The 21,608-nt window shown below is 45.8% G+C and overlaps 1 protein-coding gene across 2 annotated transcripts in view; it reads right to left on the bottom strand.

The window, feature by feature from the left end:
• The window catches only part of CD99L2 (CD99 molecule like 2), a 111,581-nt gene that overhangs the window by 5,828 nt on the left and 84,145 nt on the right, over positions 1-21,608 (bottom strand). For both annotated transcript variants that reach the window (XM_060088129.1, XM_060088128.1), the window contains exons 5-9: positions 21,302-21,370; positions 21,087-21,182; positions 18,925-18,990; positions 4,728-4,766; positions 4,155-4,274 (exon numbers count right to left, since the gene is read on the bottom strand). In XM_060088129.1, the coding sequence (XP_059944112.1) occupies positions 4,155-4,274; positions 4,728-4,766; positions 18,925-18,990; positions 21,087-21,182; positions 21,302-21,370 (390 nt within the window). The remainder of the gene's footprint in view (positions 1-4,154; positions 4,275-4,727; positions 4,767-18,924; positions 18,991-21,086; positions 21,183-21,301; positions 21,371-21,608) is intronic.

The raw sequence follows: 21,608 nt of genomic DNA, 5'->3' as shown, positions 1-21,608 counted from the left end.
GCCAGGAGGTGCGCCCTGAGCCTCCTGATCTCTGTGCAGCTGCCAAGCTGGCATGCGCCAGACTGTCTTCTGCCCGCAGGCAGGCCTCTGGTTGCTTCGCAGGGATGACCGCCAGTGGGCATCTGAGTCCTGAACAGGACCTCCATGCCTGCCCCAGCACCCCGAAATGCACGTGGAAAACTAGAGATGGTCATGGTTTCAGCCAAGTCGGTGAGCACCAGGGAAGGGGACGGGTGCGGGGTGGAGCATGGCGACAAGGAACGAGAGCAGTGGGGTGGGGTGGGGTGGGGTGGGGAGGGGAGGGGAGGGGTGGGATGGACGATGAAGTGTAGAGGCCAAAGCAGAAGAGGAAGATGAGTAAGTCAATGCACGTCGTTACCTTGACCTTCTGCTGCATCTGAAGGCAAGACACAAAGCTTAGGACCCTGGAGCAAGAACTCAGCCCCCCGGCAACAAGCCACGTGGGCTTTACACGCGACACGCCGACCCTTGGCACTGAGGGCAGAGACATGGGGAGCAGAAGGTCCCCAAGGCCGGGACCCCTTTGGTGGCAGTCGATACCGCAAGCCCCTGAGCACCACTGCGGGGTCAGGCCCTCCTAGCAGTCACATGCCATCCCCCAGGGCGTCCCCGTGCACCGGATGCAGAGCAGCTTCTGCTCTGCCTTCCCTGACTTACTTCCCCGAGGAGATGGCTGAGGCGACTCTGGGCAGACGCTTAACAGAAAGCGTGGGCATGGGAGGTCCTGTTCCCCAGCTTCTCAGGGGATTAACCACCCAACGGACATCCATGGGGCTCCTCCTGATGGCAGCCCAGCCTAGGTGCCAGGGACACATCAGTGGCTGAAACACACACAGTCCCCCACGGAGAGCGATGGGCTGGGGGGTGGGGCAGCAGCCACAGACACAAGCCCACAAGCCCCGTCCCACCCCGGCGGGGCAGCAGGGGGCGCTGTGGCGGCGTGCACGGCAGACATCTCCGCTGGCCCACAGGCTGGGAGGGCGGGAAGGCTGCCTGGGAGGATGTCCCAGGCCTGAAGGAAGAGGCCTGCTAGAGGAGTAAACGGGACGCCGGGTGGGATGCTGGAGCAAGCGGCTGTGGAGAGGCTTCTGGGGACGGGGCCACGGGCGGGGAAGAGAAGGGATGCGGTTGGAGCCAAACCCTGAAAGGCTGTGAATGTGAAGCCCAGGGGCTGGGCCGGGAGGAAGTGTGCATTTGAAATGGATCCCACCGGCTGCTCAGAGCAGGGAGAAGGGTGGGGGAGAGACCGGGGCAGGCGGGGGGCTGATGGAACCATCCAGATGGAGGACCAGGGCGGTGGCGGTGGAGAGGTGTGGCCCCAGAGCAGAGCTGCGCACGAGCCCCAGGAACGGGGACCCCACTGATGTCACATCAGGGGATGGAGGACCCAGGAGGGCTGGTGGGATTCATAAGGGGAGGCGCGGTAGTGGATACAACTTACACACGTGGAAGAAAATGTCAGTAGCACAGCGGGCGGACACAGAAGCAACGGGGGGCTTTTTCAAATGTGGGGATACGCTGCCCTCAGTTCCCTTCTAAGGAAACTGGGCGTGATGGTGGTACTCGCACAAGTGTCCAGCTGAGGGGCTCAGGACAGTGTGGGTTTAGCAATGACAAGGACATCACCGACTAAGGGGAAAGGACCGGGGGGTGGGCCACCCACCCTCAGATGGAACGGGGGGCCGGGAGAGGCCCGCAGTTTCCGTGAGCTTCCTGGGAGCCCGTGGGAGCCCCTGTCAGCTCTGCAAGCACGCCGGGACCCCTGGCCTGGGCCCCCCGGCGCCCAGCCCAGCAACATAACACCCTCACCTCCAGGCCAGCCCCCAGAGAGAGAGGTCACATCCACATCCTCCAGCCTTGCTGCCACAGGGCTTTTCACTGTCAGCTACGCCCCTTCTTTTTGGTTTGTTCTCTCCCAAACACCACACCAATCGCTCAACTCTATGTACCAAGGCCTTCATGCTCTCACATTTTATTGGGTTTTGCCCGCTAATCCAGTTTGCAAAACCTCACATCTGTTTGTTTCAGGAAACAAGTGTGAAAATAATGTACTTTCACCTGAGTGCCCCCACCGGGACAGACATCTATTCTTGGCTTTGGACATCAACCTCTTTCTCACTCCTTGTTCCTATCTACTGGCACCCGTTCCCTTCTAGATTCACCGCTTCCCGTCTTGAGTTCCTTCCTTCAACAATCCCCTCAGCCTCTGTCTCCTCAGCTATAAAATGAGGGTGCCCGGCACGGCTGCCCCATCGGGCTGTGGGAGTGCTCAGAGTGGTGACTCACACTCAGTGCCGGGCAGTGTCAGTCGCTGGCGAGCGTGGAGCGCCTGGGAAGCCATGCTTACTGTAAGTTTAGGCCCAGCTTTTAGTTTCTCGTTTACCCAACATGCATTTTAAAGTCTCAAAAGCCATCCCATGGCACACGAGCCACCTGGCCCAGCTCTGCAGTGGACAGGTATTTGACAGCCGTGGATTGCACTCATCTCACTGTTAGGGTTACAATGCTGAACTGGGGTGAATGGTGGCCCCTAAAGGCTATGTTCATGTCCTCACCAACCTGTGGATATGACCTTATGTGGAAAAAGGGTCTTTGCAGATGTGACAAAGTTAAGGATCTCAAGATGGGATCATCCTGGATTTAGGGTGGGGCCCACACCTAAATGACAAGTGCCCTTTAAGAGACAGAAGATGACACAGACACAGAGGAAAAGGCCACCTGAAGACAGACGCAGAGACTGGAGTGATGCAGCCATAAGCCAAGGGATGCTCGGGGCCACCAAAAGCTGGAAGAGGAAAGAAGGATCATCCCCTAGAGCCTCCAGAAGGAACCAGCACTGCTGCCACCTTGATCTTGGATTTCTGGCCTCCAGAACCATGAGACAATAGATCTGTTGTTTTAAGTCTTCTGAGCTGGGAAAGGTGATAGCTCTAAGGCCAACCCAGCCTCCAGCTCTGCACTCCCTCTCACTCTTCCTGTTCACACCACTCTACAGCCAAGCTATTGGCACGATAGCAAGTGGGTGGGAACTCAAGCAGGGCAGCCATGAACAGCTGTGCAGGTTGTGCACTGAGATGTGAACCCTGTCCCTGGAGCACTGCTATGCACAGCCTGTGGAGCACCAAACACAATGGAGACGGCAGCAATATCCGCACACAAAGCATTCTGGGACCCAAGTCGTTTCCTGGGAAGCTCAGATCCAGGCTAGAATTAAGCGCAGAGGCCCAGAGCAAGGGAAGGGGAAGCCTCACAGGGGATGGTCCTGAGCTGCAGGAAAGAGGAAAACTATGGCTGAGTCAGGGCCTCTCACTTGAACTAAAAATCGCCTGTCTTCAACCAGAGACACTCTCGGCAAACAGCGACACATCGACACTGTGCATATGAAACCATGACAGTGGCATCCCCATGGGGCTCCCCCCGACACGGGGCTCCCCCGACACGGGGCTCCCCCCGACGCAGGGCTCCCCCGACACAGGGCTCCTGTGGGTGGGCTTCTCAGACACATTCCATCTGTAACTATTCAGTTCACACACCTTGGATAGAGTCACAGCTACAGCCTAAAATGAAAGCCACCTATGTTACGAAGCTGGTGTGTAAGGGAGGAACCACACTCTCCTCTTTGTTTTAAACAGTTCATGATTCTCTGGCTCACCGGGAGGAGCGGGGGCACCCAGGCAGCGGGCAGCGGCTCCTTGGGATCTGAGAGGGAGGGGAGGGCTGCCAGGACCTCCGAGGTCCTGGGGACGCCTGCCTTCTGCCTCCAAAGGGCCCACGTCCCCTTGGGTGAGGTCCGAAGCCACATGGATATCCAGGGGCTCTCCTGTTGTACGAGAAACCAAGGGCTCACCCTTGGAAGATCAAGGTCATTGGGCCCAGCCCAGTCCTCTCTTCCAGGCCGCTTTACACTTCAGTTTGGCCGAGGTCTGTCCCCAAGGGTTTTAAAAAGTGCAGCACCACCTCCACCTCAGCCTGGGGAGATCTGCTGAGGAGGTGTCTTGGGCAGGCTGTGGAAAGTTCCTGAATCTTAACTTGCTCGGGGTTCTGCCCCTTCCCCTCCAAAGCCCTGGCCCCGCTGTTCACATCAAGCAGCGGGAGGGTGCAGCCACAGGCGGCCGCAGGGCAGGTCCACTTACGCTGAATGCTGAAGCAGAACTTCTTCTGCTGGTAGGAGATATAGCTGGAGACAGCGCCGATCAGGGCCATGGCCAGAGCACTGGCCACGCCGGCAATGGTGCCGGCCTCTGCCGACATGCCTGGGGAATGGAGAGAGGCGGGGTCAAGCCCACGACACCACAGGGATCGGCTCAGGCACCTGGCTCTCCTCTAGCCAGTGAGCTAAGCTTGTTCTAGGGCCCGTGACCCCCAAGCCAGTGTGTGGGGCTGTGCCACTTATACCGAAGGGTGGAAAATGACACAGTGTGCCCACGGGTCTACCGAATACTGCGCATTTTCTGTAAGGATTTCCGTTTTGAGCAGCTGGAAAGGTGGCTGTGGAGGCACTGCAGCCTCCACCGCACCAGCTGAGGCCACTTCCCCGGGATCCAGAGCGTCACGCTTAATTCCTTTAAATGGCTGCACTCCTGTGCTGGTGGCCTCACAGACGGGTCTCTACCAGGAACTGTCACGGGAGGGTCAGGAAGCCCAGCTCTGAGACAAAAGCGGGCCAGTTTGTGGTTTCCAGCAGAAACCTCGGGACTCAAACTCACCGGATCCTGAGTCGTCCCCGCTGCCATACTGGCCATCACCTGCAGAAAGGACAAAAGCCGTCAGTGTCCTCCGTGACCACCGGCTCGGGGTCGGGAGGGACAGCCCCTTCCCGACTGGCTGAGCCTTCCGGGTCCACCTCTGCCCCAGGCCCCGCCAGCACAGCCCCTGTGGGCTCTGCCCTGACTGTAGCAAGAACTGCTTCCTTATGCCTGTCGCCTGCTGAAGCCCAGGTGGGACGCTTTATTTTCGAAGTGACAGCGACTGTTCACTGACAACGTGTTACATCCTGGCTCTTCACACGCAGTCCGCTGGGGCAGGTGCGCCCAGCAACCATCCCCAACGATAGCGCAGGGAGCAGAGGTGCGCAGGTGGGGGACTTGCCGGCAGGGGGCGGAGCTCAGCCCACGCCAGGCGAGCCTGCCTCTGAAGGACAACATGGCGTGGGTCCCATGCATCTAGTGTCCCCTGTAAAAATATATTTATCGTTTACCTAATTATAGAAACACGGTTATGTAAAACTTTGTTTTAAACAAGGACGAAAGACTAGCATAGAAATATTTCATCATCCTACTACCCAAAGAGATTTATAGTTAATATTTCAATTTCTTTTCCTCCTGTCCTTTGCCCTTTACCTGGTTTTCTTCAAATCCAGATGCTTCTGCTCATGTAACTTAGGTGCACATACGGTGCCCTTATGATATGCTATAGGATTAAGTGGTAATCAGGAGCTTTTTAAGGGCCATCCACTTCTGGCTTGGCCTAGAGTTTGAGTTGTTCTTGGAACATAAACCAATGCAGGCTGACAATCGCCTATCTAGGATTTTGAAATTCAAAAGGCTCTGAAATATCACAGAGATGGGGAACAGATTAGTGGTTGACAGGGGTTAGAGAGGGTGAAGACGGAGGGAGGTGGCTGTGATGAAAAGAGGAAAACGGGAAGGATCCTTGTGGTGACAGAAGTGTTCTTTTCTTGACTGCAGTGGTGGTCACACAAACCTACATGTGATAACATTTCGTAGAACAAAACAGACACACACTCTCTCTCTCTCTCTCTCTCACACACACACACACACACACACACACAGCCCAGACAGCAGCTCCCTAACAAGCAACCAGTGCCATTTAGGACATTAATTAGCCTTGAGCACTCCCTTCACGATGCCCTCTTCTTCTCAGGACATGATGCTCATTAATGGAGGGAGGCCGTGTTCCCAGAGCCCAGGGTTCTTGGGGGAAACTGCTCTAGTACGCTGGGGGGATGCAGGGGCATGAATTATAACCAATGTCCCCCCTCCGGTGGGGCATGCTGCTCATGGGTAGGCTGGGGGCGCAGGGAACTCTCCGTACAATGTGCTCAATTTTGCTGTGGACCTAAAATTGCTCTAAAAAAATAAAGTCTTTTTTTAAAAATAAGAGTCTTGGGGGAGAAAATGAGGTTTGCTATGTTCCCACCTGGGACTGAATCCTTGAGTTAAATGCATTTTACAGACATCCCTGATTGGAAATGGATGGTTATTTACAAAACAAGGAGCACTGGCATTTTCAAAAACACAATCACTGCTGTTGGAGGAAGCAGAGCAGAGAGGAGGACATGAGTCACCCTGTGCGTTAATGTGTGAGCAGCGAGGTCACCTGTGAGGACTTGGAGTCCGGCTGCACTGGCCCATCACTGGTCCCTTCTGCTGCGCCAGAGGCGGCTGTCGCAAGGGTAGCGGCCACCCCTCACAGGCGTCCTCTGCTGACATGTTCATGTCACTAGATTTCCAGATAGGAATGAGCAACTCAACCCACTCTTTGGTTCACCTTGAGCTGGAATGAAGCTGAGTGTTCCCAAGTCTCCCTTTCCTGATTAATCCTTGATCATGAGGATTCATAACAACTTGAACCTCACCATCTGTATGGCCAGGAGCTATGAGGGTGTTACATGAAATGTAAACAGGAAGGCCCCCTGATCTCCAGGGGCATCTGGAGAGCTCTGGCTGCCCCTGGTTGTCAAAAATATTCAAATGCTCAATTCTTCAGTCTCTAGGAATCCCTGACTATCTGACCATCTGTGATTGGACACAAGCGTTTTTCTAAGAAGATGACAAATAAATGTTACTCCCTCCTCAAAAAGAAATGTGATCCCATCCTGTGGGTCACTCACTGCTCAGATGGGCACGTGGGCTGAGATACTAAGAGGTTAAGGAAAGAACAATTGGAAAGTAAGACCCCAGTCATTCTAGATCCTTCCATCCCTTCTAGTGGCATGAACCTGAAGTAAAGTCGGCCACCAAGGCTTGCCATTGGAGTTAGCCAAGCCAATGTCATGGTTTTGATCCCTATTTGGCTACTGAGCTCCATTCACTTCCTCTCAGCACGGGCTGAACCCAGTTCCTTTACAAAATGCATGCCATGCAAAAGGTGGTACAGGGACAACTGGTGACCCAGTGGCATAACAAATTTATCCAAACCAACACCACCAAGGAAGTAAGTTTCCAATAAATATAAAATGGATGAAGCCATAAAAGCACTACGAGAAAATGTAGGACAACATTTATATTGTCTTGGGGTAACGAATGACTTCCTAAACCTGGCCCTCAAGCCAGGAGCCTGAAATGGAAAAGATTATATCAAAAGTCAAAACTTCCATACTAAAAGCACAAGAAACGAAAGGGAAAAATGGATAAATTGGACTCTGTCAAAATTAAAAACCTTTGTGCTTCATAGGACATCATCAAGGAAGTGGAAAGACAGCCCACAGAATGGAAGAAAACATTGGCAAATTCTATATCTGACAAGGGATGAGTATTGAGAATAAAGAACTTCTACTACTCAATAAAAAGGCAAATAATTCAATTTTAAAATGGACAAAGGATAGGAAGACATTTCTCCAGAGAGATATACAAATGGCCAATAAGCACACGAAAAGAGCTCAGCATCATTAGTCACCAGGGAAATGCAAATCAAACCCACGATGAGATACCACTTCACACGCATTAGGATGGCTACAATCCAAAAAAGGTAAATAGGTGTTGGTGAGGATGTGAAGAAATTGGATCTTTCAGACAATGCTGATGAGAATGTAAAATGCTACAGCTGCTGTGGAAAACAGGTTGGTGGTTACTCCCAAAGGTAAACACACAGAGTTACCACAAGACTGAACAATTCCACTTCTAGATATATATACCCAAGAGAATTGAAAACGCCTGACCACACAAAAATTGGTACACTGATTTCATTGCAGCATTAGTCATAAAAGCCAAAATGTGGAAACCACCTAAAGGTTCATCAATTGATGAATGGGTAAATAAAATGTCTTTGGAAGGTATGAAAAGAGATTAATAATCCCTAATGTAAAAGGAGCCCTTACACATAAATGAGTAGAAAATGGGACAATGGGCATGAATAGGCAATTCACACAATATATTAAGAGTGTCTAATAAGACAGAGGTGAAAAGTGTTTCACTTCTTGGATGCAGAGAAATGGGAAATTTAAACAGGATGGCATTTTGTACTGATCAAATCTGCGAAGATTACAAAACTAAAATACCCGGTGAAAGTGAATATATGAGCAAACAGGCAGCTGTTTCCTTCCTAGTGGTGGAAACGGCAGCTGGTACAATTGTAATGGAATGCCATGTGGCAGTACACTCGAAGAGCCGCATCTTTAAAAATTTACACCTCCTGTGACTCAGCAGTTCAAGTTCTAGGAATTTGTCTGACAGACAATTAAGGTTTTATACATTTGGCAATGAGGAAGTTCATCCCAGCACTGTGTACAGCAGTAAAAAGCTGGAGGAAAAACCCTCTTTATACAAATATAGGCCCTGGTTAAAGAAGTCACAGTGAAACATAATATTATGCAGTGGTTGACATGATTTTTTAAAGGACTCCCTAATACAGAAAAAGATATTCAGGGTGTTATTGAATTTAAAAAACTGGTTTTAAAAAGGTAACATGATCCCATTTTTGTAAAAATATTTCCAAATATATACTTTATGCTGTGAGCATACACTCCCAATTATTACTAGTGATTCTCCCTAGATGGTAAAACAATAAACAACTATTTTTCATAGAATTTTTCAAAGAATGTTTAAAATATGCAAGCCTCATGCAAATCTATCTACATCTACTTTCCCAGAACTGGAGAAATAGTTCAAAGAGGTTATTTCACAGGTCACTGGCAGGACCTTCATTTTCATGGACAATATGTTTTGTATCCTCACCTGCCTTCTGAGTTCACAATTATACAACACAACTACATACCAAAGAGTCTAGAGTCGCCTTCTATTGTACTAGAAATTCCCCGGTACAGCATATCTCAGATTACAATTTGCTTTGAGTATAGACACCTATACATGTAGATAGTTATGGAATGCCAGAGCTCTAGGGACCACTGTTATAGCGATAGTGACTGCCATAGCTGTAGGGACTGCCACCATAGCTCAAGAGACCCCATAGCTATAGTGCCCACCATAACTATAAGGGCTCCTATAGCTATAGTGACCACTGTAGCTACAGAGAACATTAGGCATTACCCTGTTGTCAACAGAAATGTTACCTCAGCATCTTCCAACATAAAAGACAACATTGCACACACATTGATACATACAGACATATCAATTTTGAGTCACAACAGCCGCATGCCTGTCAGACAGGGATGCAATGCACCGACGTGTCCCTCACTGACAACAGTGCAATTCCAGGCTCACTGCCAGTGCCTGACACGTCTGATTTGCCACGGGCATGCAGAGCCACGTGACAGTGGTAGATAACAGCTAGAACGGCCGAGGGGGGGCGTTCAAGTGGTTCAGGACCTCTGTAAGTGTGCTAGACTTCTAGCAGCCACAGCTAGGAGTTTTAGATTTTTTTAAAAATTATCTTCATTATTAAAAAAGTGGCAGCAGAAATGCAAAGTAAAATTTAAAAAAACTGAAAAATGAATAAACAAAGAGGGACAAACACTTGCTTCAAATGACCCGTGGTTACAAAGTCAAATCGAATTGAAAAGAGTCAACCAGAACCTGGCTCCCTAGGCTAACCGCTGGGGATGCCATTCCTCACTGTTCCAGAAAGTCTCCAAGGCCCAGATCTCCTCCATCCCCCACCTCAGGGAAGAGAACGGTCACCCTACCCTCTAAATAACGTGACAGGTGCCCCAACCCAGCACTGAGCTGTACACCCCACCTACCTATGGCAAGCTCGCAAGACACCAGAAGTCATCTCAGAGAAAAGCCCTGTGTTCACGCTGCCCTCGTGTGTGCATGTGTGCGTGCGTGTGTGTATGTGCATGTGTGTTGGGGGCAGGGGCTCTGAGGGAGCATGTGGGTTTTTTCACATTCTAGAACACTAGAACCAGAGAGCTGTTCTTCACATCTGAAACATCCTATTTCTTCATGTTATGAAAGCTGAAAAAAAACCAGAAATGGGTCCATAGAGAGACATGGAAAGGGCTGTGTGGCGGCAAGTCCCTAACTTTTTTCAGCTCCCAATAGAAGGCAATGTTTCTGGGGTAAAAGCCCTTCCACTTAAGCTCTTTTGCCATGATTATGTTCCCATCGAGACCCAATGCCCTGTTGCATGAGATCAACTTAACGGCTTGGAAGGGACCATGACAGCACCCATATATTTCAAGATAGTGACTGTAAATACAGTAAAAATGGAAGAGGAACGATTTCTTTAAACTCAGGAGGGAAAGTAGATAAACACAATGTGGTATATCTATACAAGGGAATATTATTCAGCTGTAAGAGGAAATGAAGTACTGAGCCACGCTATAATGTGGATGAACCTTGAACACATGCCAAGTAAAAGTAGCCAGACACAAAAGGGCAAATGCTATACAATTCCACTTAAATGAGGTAAAGTAGTGAAATTCACAGAGGCAGAAGGTAGACTAGTGGCTATTAGGGGCTGCGGGGAGGGGAGAATGGGGCGTAACTGCTTAATAGGTACAGTTTCCCTTTGGGAAGGTTCTGGAGATGGATGGTGGTGATGGTTGTACACTTTCAATGATTAAAATGGTAAATGTTATGTATATCTTACTACAATAAAACAAATTTAACTCAGTGAGGAACCCTGGGGGCCTGGAAGACTCTAGAAGACTGGAGGTTCCAGGTAGGGAGCTGAGAAGAGAAACAAATGGAATGAAAATTCAAAGGCAGGAAGCAGTCTGCTGAGTCTGTCCAGGCACCTGCGAGACAAGAGGGGAGAGCAGAGGAAGCTGTCTGTGCAAAGCCCTGGAAGGCACTCTAAGACCGAGGCTCCTGGGCACCAGAAGGCTGCAGCTGCAGGGCAAGAGCACTGGAACTACAGTCAATTCACTGACCACAGCCAGACACAGCTTCTCATTGAACCCTGGGAAGTAAAGGCGATGGGTTCCCGCTTCACACGTGGGGACACCTTCACACACCTGGAGGGGAACGTCTACATCTCTTTAGAGGTACGGGTTTTGACTCTTGCCTCTGGTTTTAAGAACTACATGCTTTGGCCTTAGAAACTACCATCTGGGAGTGAAGAGTGCTCAACCTGGTTCTAATATGAAATTTTCTTTTTTGGCTAAAAACAATGATGCAGTATTTTCTGCTAATGACATCCCTGCTCCCCTCCACGCTCTTTCCCAACTGAGGACAGACACCAGGAGCCAGAGGAAGATCAGGTAAGGCGTTCGCTTCATAAACGGGGCTTCCGAGTACTTCTCCGCTACCCCCCCCACCCCTCACAAAACCACCTGGGGGAGAGCTGGGTTCACAGATCAGATTTATAGAGTTCACCGCCCGTAAGAGTGCACACTTACCCACCAGTTACATGAGGGGCACAGCCTCCCTCATCGCCCCCTTTGGGGTCCAAAAGAAAGCATTTCATGCCACGATGCCATCACTCGAGTGGCCCACAGGGTCGTCAGCCTAGCCAATCAAATGTGTCACTCTTCATGGGAAAGCGTGGGCGGGAGGGGAGAGAGCAAAGCCAGGTGTTTGGTCCATCCTGATCCCCTTGATTTCAGGAAACTTTTATTGGGGGTGCCAGGGATACACAAGGAAAAAGGTGCCTGCCTTCAGGAAGCCCAATATAGCAGGAGTGAAAAAGCTACACGTGACTCGGTGTGACTCAGTAATGCCAGGGGCTATGCTGTACCAGCAGGATGACAGAAGTTCTATGAGAACCAAAGGCACAAGATGGGCGCAGTGCCACAGGGCCACAGAGGGGAGGGGCCTCCAGAGAGGAGGGGATCTTTGAGGTGTCCCTTAAGGGATCAGTGGCTGAGCATTTGCTGGACATGAGTAGGAATTCATCTGGTGGAAGAAAGGCATTTAAACAGAGGAACGGCATGTGAAGGCACAAAGATAGGCATGGACCAGCTCGTTCACATGTCTGGAGTCGAAATGAAGTTGACGGTCTAGGGCAGAAAGATATGTCAGCAGGATAAGGGGCTTGAACTTATCTTATAGGCATTAGGGAGCCATTAAAGAGACTTTGTTGTTGTTGTTTTGGCTTAAAAATTTTTTCCCAACAATTAAGAAAAAGTTCAAACGTTCAAAAAAGTTGAAAACACTGTACAGTGAACACTCATACACCCACCATCTGGATTCTATAATTAACAGTTTACATTATTCACTTTATCATATGTCCATCCATCCCTCTATCCATCCAATCTTATTTTTGTGATGCATTTCAAAGTAAGTCTCAGACATCTGTACGCTTCACCCATACACATATTATAACCTAGATTTCCATGTTTGCTTGTGATTCCTTTTTTAAGGTAAAATTTACATATAATAAAATACTAATCTTACATGTACCATTTCGTAAGTTTTCACAGATGCATACACCTGTGAAACCCATACCCCCACTGAGATACAGAATTAACATCAGTCCAGAAAGTTCTCTCATGTCCCTGTCCAATTAATCCCCATTCTCACCCCAATCCACAGCAGCTGTGGACCTCATTTGTAACATTAGAAATTAGTTTTACAAATATTAGAACTTCATGTGACTGGGCTCATATAGCATATACTGTTTTTTTCACTGGCTTCTTTCACTCAGCATAATATTTTTGACATTTATTCATGTTATTCTGTGTTTCAGTAAGTCATTCCATTGTATGAATATATATCACAATTTGTCTATCCATTCTCCTATTGATAATTAGGCTGTTTACAGTTTCTTTTGTTGTTGTTTTGCTATTATAAATAAAGTCGCTTTTAGAATTCTGTTATAAGTCTTTTTTGGACATAAGCTCTCATTTTTCTTAAAAATAAGTGAAATTGCTGGGTTATTGGGGAGGTCTATGTTCAGTTTTATAAGAAACTTTACATTCACACCAACAACGTACAAGTGTTCCAGTTGCTCCACTTACATACTAATATTCGGTATCTGTCAGTCTTTCTGATTTTAGCCATTCTGGTGGCTGTGTTGTGATAACTCATCATGGTTTTCATTCGCATTTCCCCAATAAAGATTTTGAGCATCTTCATATAACTTCTTTTATGAAGTGTCTCTTAGGCTCATTTTTTAATTGGGCTGTTTGTCTTTTCATTATTACACAATAGTTTTAAACAGAGGACTGACAAGATCATGTTCCTGGTGATTCTCTCTGGCAGCTGCATGGAGGACAGGCTGGAGCCAGGAGACCAGTTAAGAGATTAAGGTAATGACCCAAGGGTAGGTGATATGGGCCTGGGCTTGAGGGGAGGCAAAGAGAAAGAATATTCCAAATTCAAAAGATACTAGCAGAGAGGATGTCTGGCATGAGGGGTTGAGGAGGTCAACAACTCCTCTTCTCAAAAAGCAACTATAACCCTGGACAATCAAAGACAGCCATTTCAGGAAACAGATTTAGTTCCTGTGAGAACACCTGGAATCTGAGGCCTTTTCCCCCAGGGTTGCTCTCATTTCCCCTTCTCCCAGGTCTTTCAGCAGCTAGTTTAACTGGGGAGAGGTGGACAGGCCATGGAAATCAGCAACTGCACTACCGCTGCCAAACGGGACCCACATGACTTGGAGAGCCAGCAGCTCCTTTAGCCTGAGCAAGCTAACCAGTCAACTAGCCAGGGATTTAACAGAGATGTGAGACAACCATAGGGGGCTTGATACATTCTCCACATAACCTTGGTTGCCCTGAAGCTGAGGACATGCCCAGCAGAGACAGTATTGGTATTGGCTGAAGGCCAGCTACAGACAACAATGGAGCAGAATTGAGAGTCCAGAAACAAACTCTTACATCTATGGTCAATTGATTTTCCATAGGAGCCAAGACAGTTTAGTAGGGAAAGGAAAATCTTGTCAACAAGTGGTGCTAGGACAATTGGATATCCACGTGCAAAAGAATAAAGTTGGACTCCTATTTCACACCATATACAGATGAACTAAAAGATGGAACAAAGGCATAAATGTAAAAGCAAAAACAATAAAACTCTTAGAAGAGGACATAAGAAAAAATCTTCATGAACTTAGTTGTTCTTAAAACACCAAAGCATGATCCGTAAAAGAAAAAAAATGGATAAATCGAACTTTATAAAAAATAAATTTTATTATTTGATAAACAACACTATGAAGAAAAGGAAGAGACAAGCCACAGACTGGGAAAAAAATATTTTTAAAATCATATACCTGGAAAAGGATTTGTATCCAGGTTAAAAATAGAACTAATAAAAGCAAACTGAATTTTTCACATGGGCAAAAAATCTGAACAGACTTCAAAGAACAGTATAAAATAAGAATATAAAAAGATGCTCAACATCAGTTCCCATTAGGAAAATACAATGAAAAAACAATTAGATACCCCTACACAAGTATTAGAATGCCTAAAATGAAAAAAAAACAAAAACAAAAAAAAACATACCCTGACAGAACCCTCTTACACTGCTGGTGGGAATGTAAATTGGTGCAGCCATTATGGAAAACAGTATGGAGGTTCCTCAGAAAACTAAAAATAGAGATACATGATCCAGCAATCCCGCTCCTGGGCATATATCCAGACAAAACTACAATTCAAAAATATACATGCACCCCAATGGTCACTGCAGCACTATTTACAAAAGCCAAGACTTGGAAGCAACCTAAGTGTTCACTGGAAGATGAATGGATAAAGAAGTTGTGGTACATATATACAATGGAGTATTACTCAGCCATAAAAAAAGAATGAAATAATGCCATCTGCAGCTACATGGATGGACCTAGAGACTATCATACTAAGCAAAGTAAGTCAGACAGAGAAAGAAAAATACCATATATGATAACACTTACATGTGGAATCTAAAATATGACACAAATGAACATATCTACGAAACAGACTCACAGACACAGAGAATAGACTTGTGGTTGCCAAGGGGGAGGGGGTGAGGGAAGGAAGGATTGGGAGTTGGATATTAGCAGATGCAAACTAGTATATATAGGATGGATAAACAACAAGGTCCTACTGTTGTAGCATGGGGAACTATATTCAATATCCTGAGATAAACCATAATGGAAAAGTACATATATATGTGTGTGTGTGTGTGTGTGTGTGTGTGTGTGTGTGTATAACTGAGTTACTTTGCTATACAGCAGAAATTAATACAACATTGTAAATCAAATATACTTCAAAAAAAATTTTTTTAAACCCTGACAATATCAATTGCTGATAAGGATGTAGAGCAACTGGAACTCTCATTCATTGCTCATGGAAAAGTATTGGGCTGGCCAAAAAGTTCGTTCGGCTATTCCCATAAGATTTAAGAGGTCGGGTTTTCTCAAACGAACTTTTTGGCCAACCCAATATAATGGTACAGCCACTTCAGAAGACAGCTGGGAAGTTTACTGTAAAGCTAAACATAGATTTACCATATGACCCAGAAATTATATACCTAGGTATTTACCCATGTGGACTGAAAACTTATGTCTGTACAAAAACCTGTATGTAAATATTTATAGCAGCTTTATTTATAATCACCAAAAGCTAAATGCAACCAAGATGTCCTTCAATAGGTGAATGGACAAACTGTGGTACATCTAGACAATGAAATAATATTATAAAGAAATGACTTACCAAGCCATGAAAAAACATATAGGAACCTTTAATGCACATTGCTAAATGAAAGAAGCCAGTCTGGAAAGGCTCCATACTGTATAATTCTAACCATATGACATTCTGCAAAAGGCAAAAGCTATGGAGATGATAAACAGATCAGTGGTTGCACTAAGAGAAAATGAATTATGGTTGAGGAAAGAGAGAGTGGCTGAGTACCAAAGGGGTATACAGAAGAACTTCTATGGTTACACTGTTCTGTATGGTACTTGGGTGCTGGACACATGACTATATGCATTTGTAAAAACCCATACAAATGTATATCACAAGGAGTGACCTTTAATGTATGCAAGCAAAACATCAACCAGGTTGGTGGGGGATCCCAAGATGGAATGTAGACTGTGACAAATGAATGTATCTGCATTATAAATGTATGTCAGAACTGCACTGAATGGAGGGGTAATAAAGGAGCTATGCAAGTAACTTTAAAAAAAATGGTATTTTGACTGAAACTGTAAGGTAAAGACAAAAGAAGAAAAACAAACACTGGACTGTAGTTGGTAAAGCTGCGTCTCATAGGGGTATGGGTTAACAATTATGATTGCGCTATACACGTATAATACCAGAATTGAGCAAGTAAGCAAACAGTTGATGGATGGTGGGTTTCTCATTGTCAGAGAGAGAAGTTAAAGATCAGCAAGAAAGGAATACTAAAATATGTCTCCAACTGTAATCTACTGCTAGAAGGCTTAAGTATGAACTCATGTTTAGGTTAATACAGATGCTGATGAATAGATACAGAAATAATTATAGATACATATATATACAGTTTATTAATAAAATACATCCATGCACTTCCTGTTTCCTAGTTCTGCCCACTTAAAGGGTTTAGAAGTAGCAACATCCCACTAATGGATACACTCAACACCCAGACCTTGGTTTCTAATACCCTTCCCTTTCAGTGGGCAAGAGAATGACATACCACTGGACGCTCAAGGAAGGAGACCCACCAGGCAAGTGTTTAGTAAGAAGAAGTGAATGAGAACAAGAAAGTGGGAGAGTGCCAGGTAGGGCCCAGGAGGAAAGAATGTGAAGGAGGAGGTGGTCATCAAAGTGAAATGCTGCAGAGGTCACATGGGACAGAGGGTTGTGACCACCAAGAAATGACTGGGGACCAAAGAGCAACTCCAGGGGAATGGGAGGAGAGGCTTTCATACACTAAGATGTAGACCACAGAGGGGACAATGAGGAGATGAAACTCATTAGCTCAAGCTTCTCAGTCAGTGAAAATGCTAGGGAATGGAGGAGGCTGATGGGACCTGTTGATGAGAGACAGTCACTACTACCTACAGACAAAATACGGGGCACTTACAGGGCCATGAGAAATGTTTTCTTGAGAAAACATATACAACAGATAATACACTATCTCAGAAATACACTCTGAAACTATAGTTGAGTCTGTGCGCCTAAAACCCACTTAGAAAATGCATTAATTAGGACTGTTTTTATGCTGAAGATCATCATTTATTTAAATGTGGTGTTTTATCTTCATACATGGCATTAGCACGTTTGCATAGAGAAGACTGAGAACTTCATGGTGTACTTATCATAACCTAAGTTTCAGTTTCACACTCGTATTTTTTGCCGGGACTCTCTACTTTCTTTTACTGACACCTATAATGACAGAGAGTATATCTTACGCTAATAATTGATTATTCTTTACAACAGAAATTCAAATATGAGCCTAATTAAAGAATTTCCTAACACTTCTTCCTTGTTAAAACATGTACTTTTAATAAGGAAACCCCTCTCTTCTCACCATCTGGAAATACCATTTGTCACCCGGGAGTAATTGGCTAATTTGCAGGGTTTGCCCTTTAAATGTTCCATGTTCTCCTGACACCTGTGAGTTTCATTTAGAGGTTTTCAGAGTTTTTACTCAAAATGACACTGTTTGGAAAGGTGGTTTGAAGGACAGATTTGACTACAGTATCCTTTAATCAGAAGACAACACTGTTCCCATACGAAAGGCACACAATTCCTACAAGAAAGAAGCAGATGCTAGTGCCACAGCCTAGACTGTGGGGAGCAGAGCAGGCTGACACTGGATACAATCACGACATGTTACACTCAGAACCACAAATCACAACCACAACAGGGAATGACCAAAAAATGCTGTACCCACAACTTAGCATCACAACAGGTTACCATCACAATAGTTACAATCATAAAAACTTACCACCAGAACTACAAGTTACAATCACAACATAAAATCAGAACAGGTTACAAGCACAAGTACCAACCGCAAATTACAACCCTAACTTATTTTGCCACATCAAGTCTGGCTAACATTGTCTCCATACTAGGATCCGATCTTGCCAACGTATTAAGACAAAAAGTTTAAATCTTTGTGTGATTTGCGGGCGGAACTAAAACTACCTGCCTTGGGGGAGGGTGTGACTATGAAGGGCTGACACATCGGATACAATTTCATCGACCCAGACCCACAAGTGCATGTGTCCATGTGTACACACACACACACACACACACAAAGTGCATGCAAAATCTGATGAAATCTGAATAAGGTCTGTATGTGACTTAATAACAATATTGTACCAGTGTCAGCTTCCTGGTTTTGACAATGTAACTATAGTTTTATTAAGGTATCAGGGAAAGCTGGGTGAAGGGTACCTAGGAATTTTCCTGAACAATTTGTTTATTTTTACAACTTCTTGTGACTCAAACTACTGCAAAATAAAAAGATATTTTAAAAGATATCTGACTTGCTATGGGTGTCTTAAAAAAGTTCTTGTCATGATGAGTTTTGCTCCCCCCATCCCAAGAGTGACAGGCTCCCCAGGTTGGGAAGGCTGTTCCCAATGAGTCCTCTGACCTTGAGTCACTGTAACTGGTGCTGCCTTGGCAAACAGCTTCTGCTAGTATGGACACATTAACCCATGCAGCACCTTGGCTTTCCGGAACATCAGGGAAAATGTGTGGCTTTTCCAAACTGGCTCATAAATCCCCCCCCTTGAGCTGCACAGTCTCTGTATCATTCCAAGTCAACCCCAAACTGCAAGCAGGGATGTCTAGGAACTAACAACCTTTGATTTCCCAGAGTCTGAGTAAGAACAGCTCCAATCAACCTGGTTGCTGTATAATCCGGTCTTTAACGAGAATAAGGCATTTGGACAAATCAGTGCTCCTACCTTTACCCTTGTCAGGTTTGTATTCACCACCTCCTAATATGTCTTCAAGATCCTTGTCTGAAAAACCTAGAGAAAACAAAACACACATCTCAATGCCAAAAACAGTTCTCAGAGACAAGAAATTTGTTACTTAATGTTGCCCAACATCCCCAGAAAGTGACTGCCACTTAAGAGGATCCTTGATGAATGCGTAGGCAAAACTCTAAAGGGGCCCCCCAAGATTCCCTCCCACCAGTGTACACACCCCAGTATCCCATGACTGGGTGCGAGCAGAACCATGCATAGGATGGCTATCAACCCGTGATTAGGTTATATTACATGCCGAGGTGAATGGACTTTGCAGATGTAATTAAGTTACCACATCAGTTTGACTTGGCATTAATCAAAAGGCAGATTTTCCTGGGTGAGCCTGAACTTAATCAAGTGAGCCCTTTAAAACAGGGTTGAAGGCCTCCTGAGCTCAAACACTAGAAGCAACAGACTTAGCCTTCCTCTCCCCCTCCCTGCTCTTCTCTACTCCCCCCTCCCCCTCCCCCCTTCTCTCCCCTTCTGTCTAGTCTCTGTTTTTCTCCTGGTGGTCTTAAAGAAGCAAGCAGCCACTTATCCTAGAACTGCAAGGAAACGGTTCTCTGCCAACGAGCACATAAGCTTGGAAGACAACCCAACCTCAGCTGAGACCCCAGACCTGGAGGACACTGTGACTGAAGGTGTATGAGGTTCTGAAGAGAAAAACTCAGCTGAGCTGTTCCTGAACTCCTCACCAAAAGAAACAGCTTGTGATCATTTGTTATGGTGGCAACAGAAAACTAATACAAGGAAACCGAAAAATTAATTTTATTATAGCTTAACCATTGAGTACACATCTTTTAATATTCTGTGATGAAATGGGAAGCATGCTTACAGCATGTCTGTTCCACTCCAAAGTCCTATAGTTGACTCAAAAAAGCACATGTGTGACTGTTTCAATTCTGCTTTGTATTAGCTGCTTTCTGTCATGAAAGACTACTTTTACTAGAAAGAAAGAATGATGGGCTAACTATGGTTATGGCAGCTTGAGTATTTGGCAGGTGTTTTCTTGAAAATGAATGAAATGGGGCTGTTATTTTAAAGAAAACCACTGGCAGTACTTGTTGCCAGTGATAATATTTCAAACAAAAAAGAGAATTTTGAAAAATCTATATCTACCACTGTGAGCTTAACAACCTTCCAGTACTTAAAGACTTTTTCTAATGAGATGGTGGTGATATTAACCAATGTGAATTTGGGGCACTGCATAATGAAATATGGCATTATTTGGAAGGTCAAAAGACTTAAGAACATCAATATTTTCCAAATGACCAATGCGTAATGCACAAAACCATGAATGGGTAAAAGTTCCACTAAAAAGTACATGAGAATCCATGGGGAGTTTAATGAAATCAACTATGGAAAATTCATTGATATGGTTTCACATTCTACACTGCACTTAACCTATAAGAAACAACCAGTGGTCGAGTTTGGGTGTCTTACCAAAGAAAAATGATGTGGATCAATGATCTGAAAAGTCTATTAAAATATTATTCTCCTTTCCAATGGCATATATCTTATAAGGCCAGATCTCCTTCATATACATCAACTGTAACAACATATCAACTTGAGCCCAGAAGGGGATGGAGATGTGAGAGTCTAGCTCTTCTTTTTTTGGCCACACCATAGCGTGAGGGATCTTAGTTCCCCAACCAGGAAGTGCGGAGTCTTAACCACTGGACCGTCAGGGAAGTCCCCTAGCTTTCCTACTAAGATAGACATTATAGAAAAATGTACAACGATACCACTTTTCTCACTAAATTGTCTTTATCTTGCCATAGTTACTTCTCATAAAATATGCTATTTATGTTACTATGTGTGTTTACTGTCGTTCATTTTAATTTTTTTCCAGTTTTAGATTCAAAGATGATAAATATCAACAGATGTGACCCACATCTCAATAGAGATTCTCAATAATTTGGGGAGTCCTGAGACCAAAACGTTTGAGAACCACTGTTGTAGGGTTCTCCTAGGCCTTGAAGTGCCCCCAGCTCTGCCAGGCCAGGAGTGGCTCTGTGGGCTGTTGTAGTTAATGAGCTACACCCTGACCAGGGAGCTACAGCACTGGCCTGTGCCTTCAACCAGCTATGACTTACCTCCTCCTCCTGCACTTGGCTTCCTGTGGCCATGATCTTGATCATTTCGATCATCCAAGGCATCGGCCAAGTCAAATTCTTTTTCTCCAGGGGGCCCTAAAACATAAAAGACAAAGTCAGTTGGTTAAATTACAGGTATAGCTCATTTGGACACATGGCCCCAGAGAGCTCCACGGGGTCCCTCCTTAGTGCCCTCCTCAGAACAGTCATGTTACCTGCAGGCTTTGCTGGAGCTCTGGTCGCTCCCGGTCTCCTGGTTGTGGTGGTGACATGGTCCCATCTCTCTAAAAGGGGGAAGGTGGACAGCAAGGGGAGCACAATTAGTAACAACACACAGCAGCCACTGCACGGCTCAGGGAAGTCACAGCATGAGCACAGCACTCCTGTCCTGGTCCTTGAGGTCCCTCTAATGCCTCTGAAGAATCACTCTGAGGATGACAAAGAGATGTAAGAAGGTTTACACGAGACGAGTTCTGCTTGCTTTTCTTCACAGGATGGGTGGTGAGGTGGACATGATCCCAC

This window comes from Mesoplodon densirostris, chromosome X, assembly GCF_025265405.1.
Source record: "Mesoplodon densirostris isolate mMesDen1 chromosome X, mMesDen1 primary haplotype, whole genome shotgun sequence".
NCBI classification, from domain to species: Eukaryota; Metazoa; Chordata; class Mammalia; order Artiodactyla; family Ziphiidae; genus Mesoplodon; species Mesoplodon densirostris.
The sequence above is the reverse complement of the archived record's forward strand: the minus strand, read 5'-3'. Positions and strand labels throughout refer to the sequence as shown.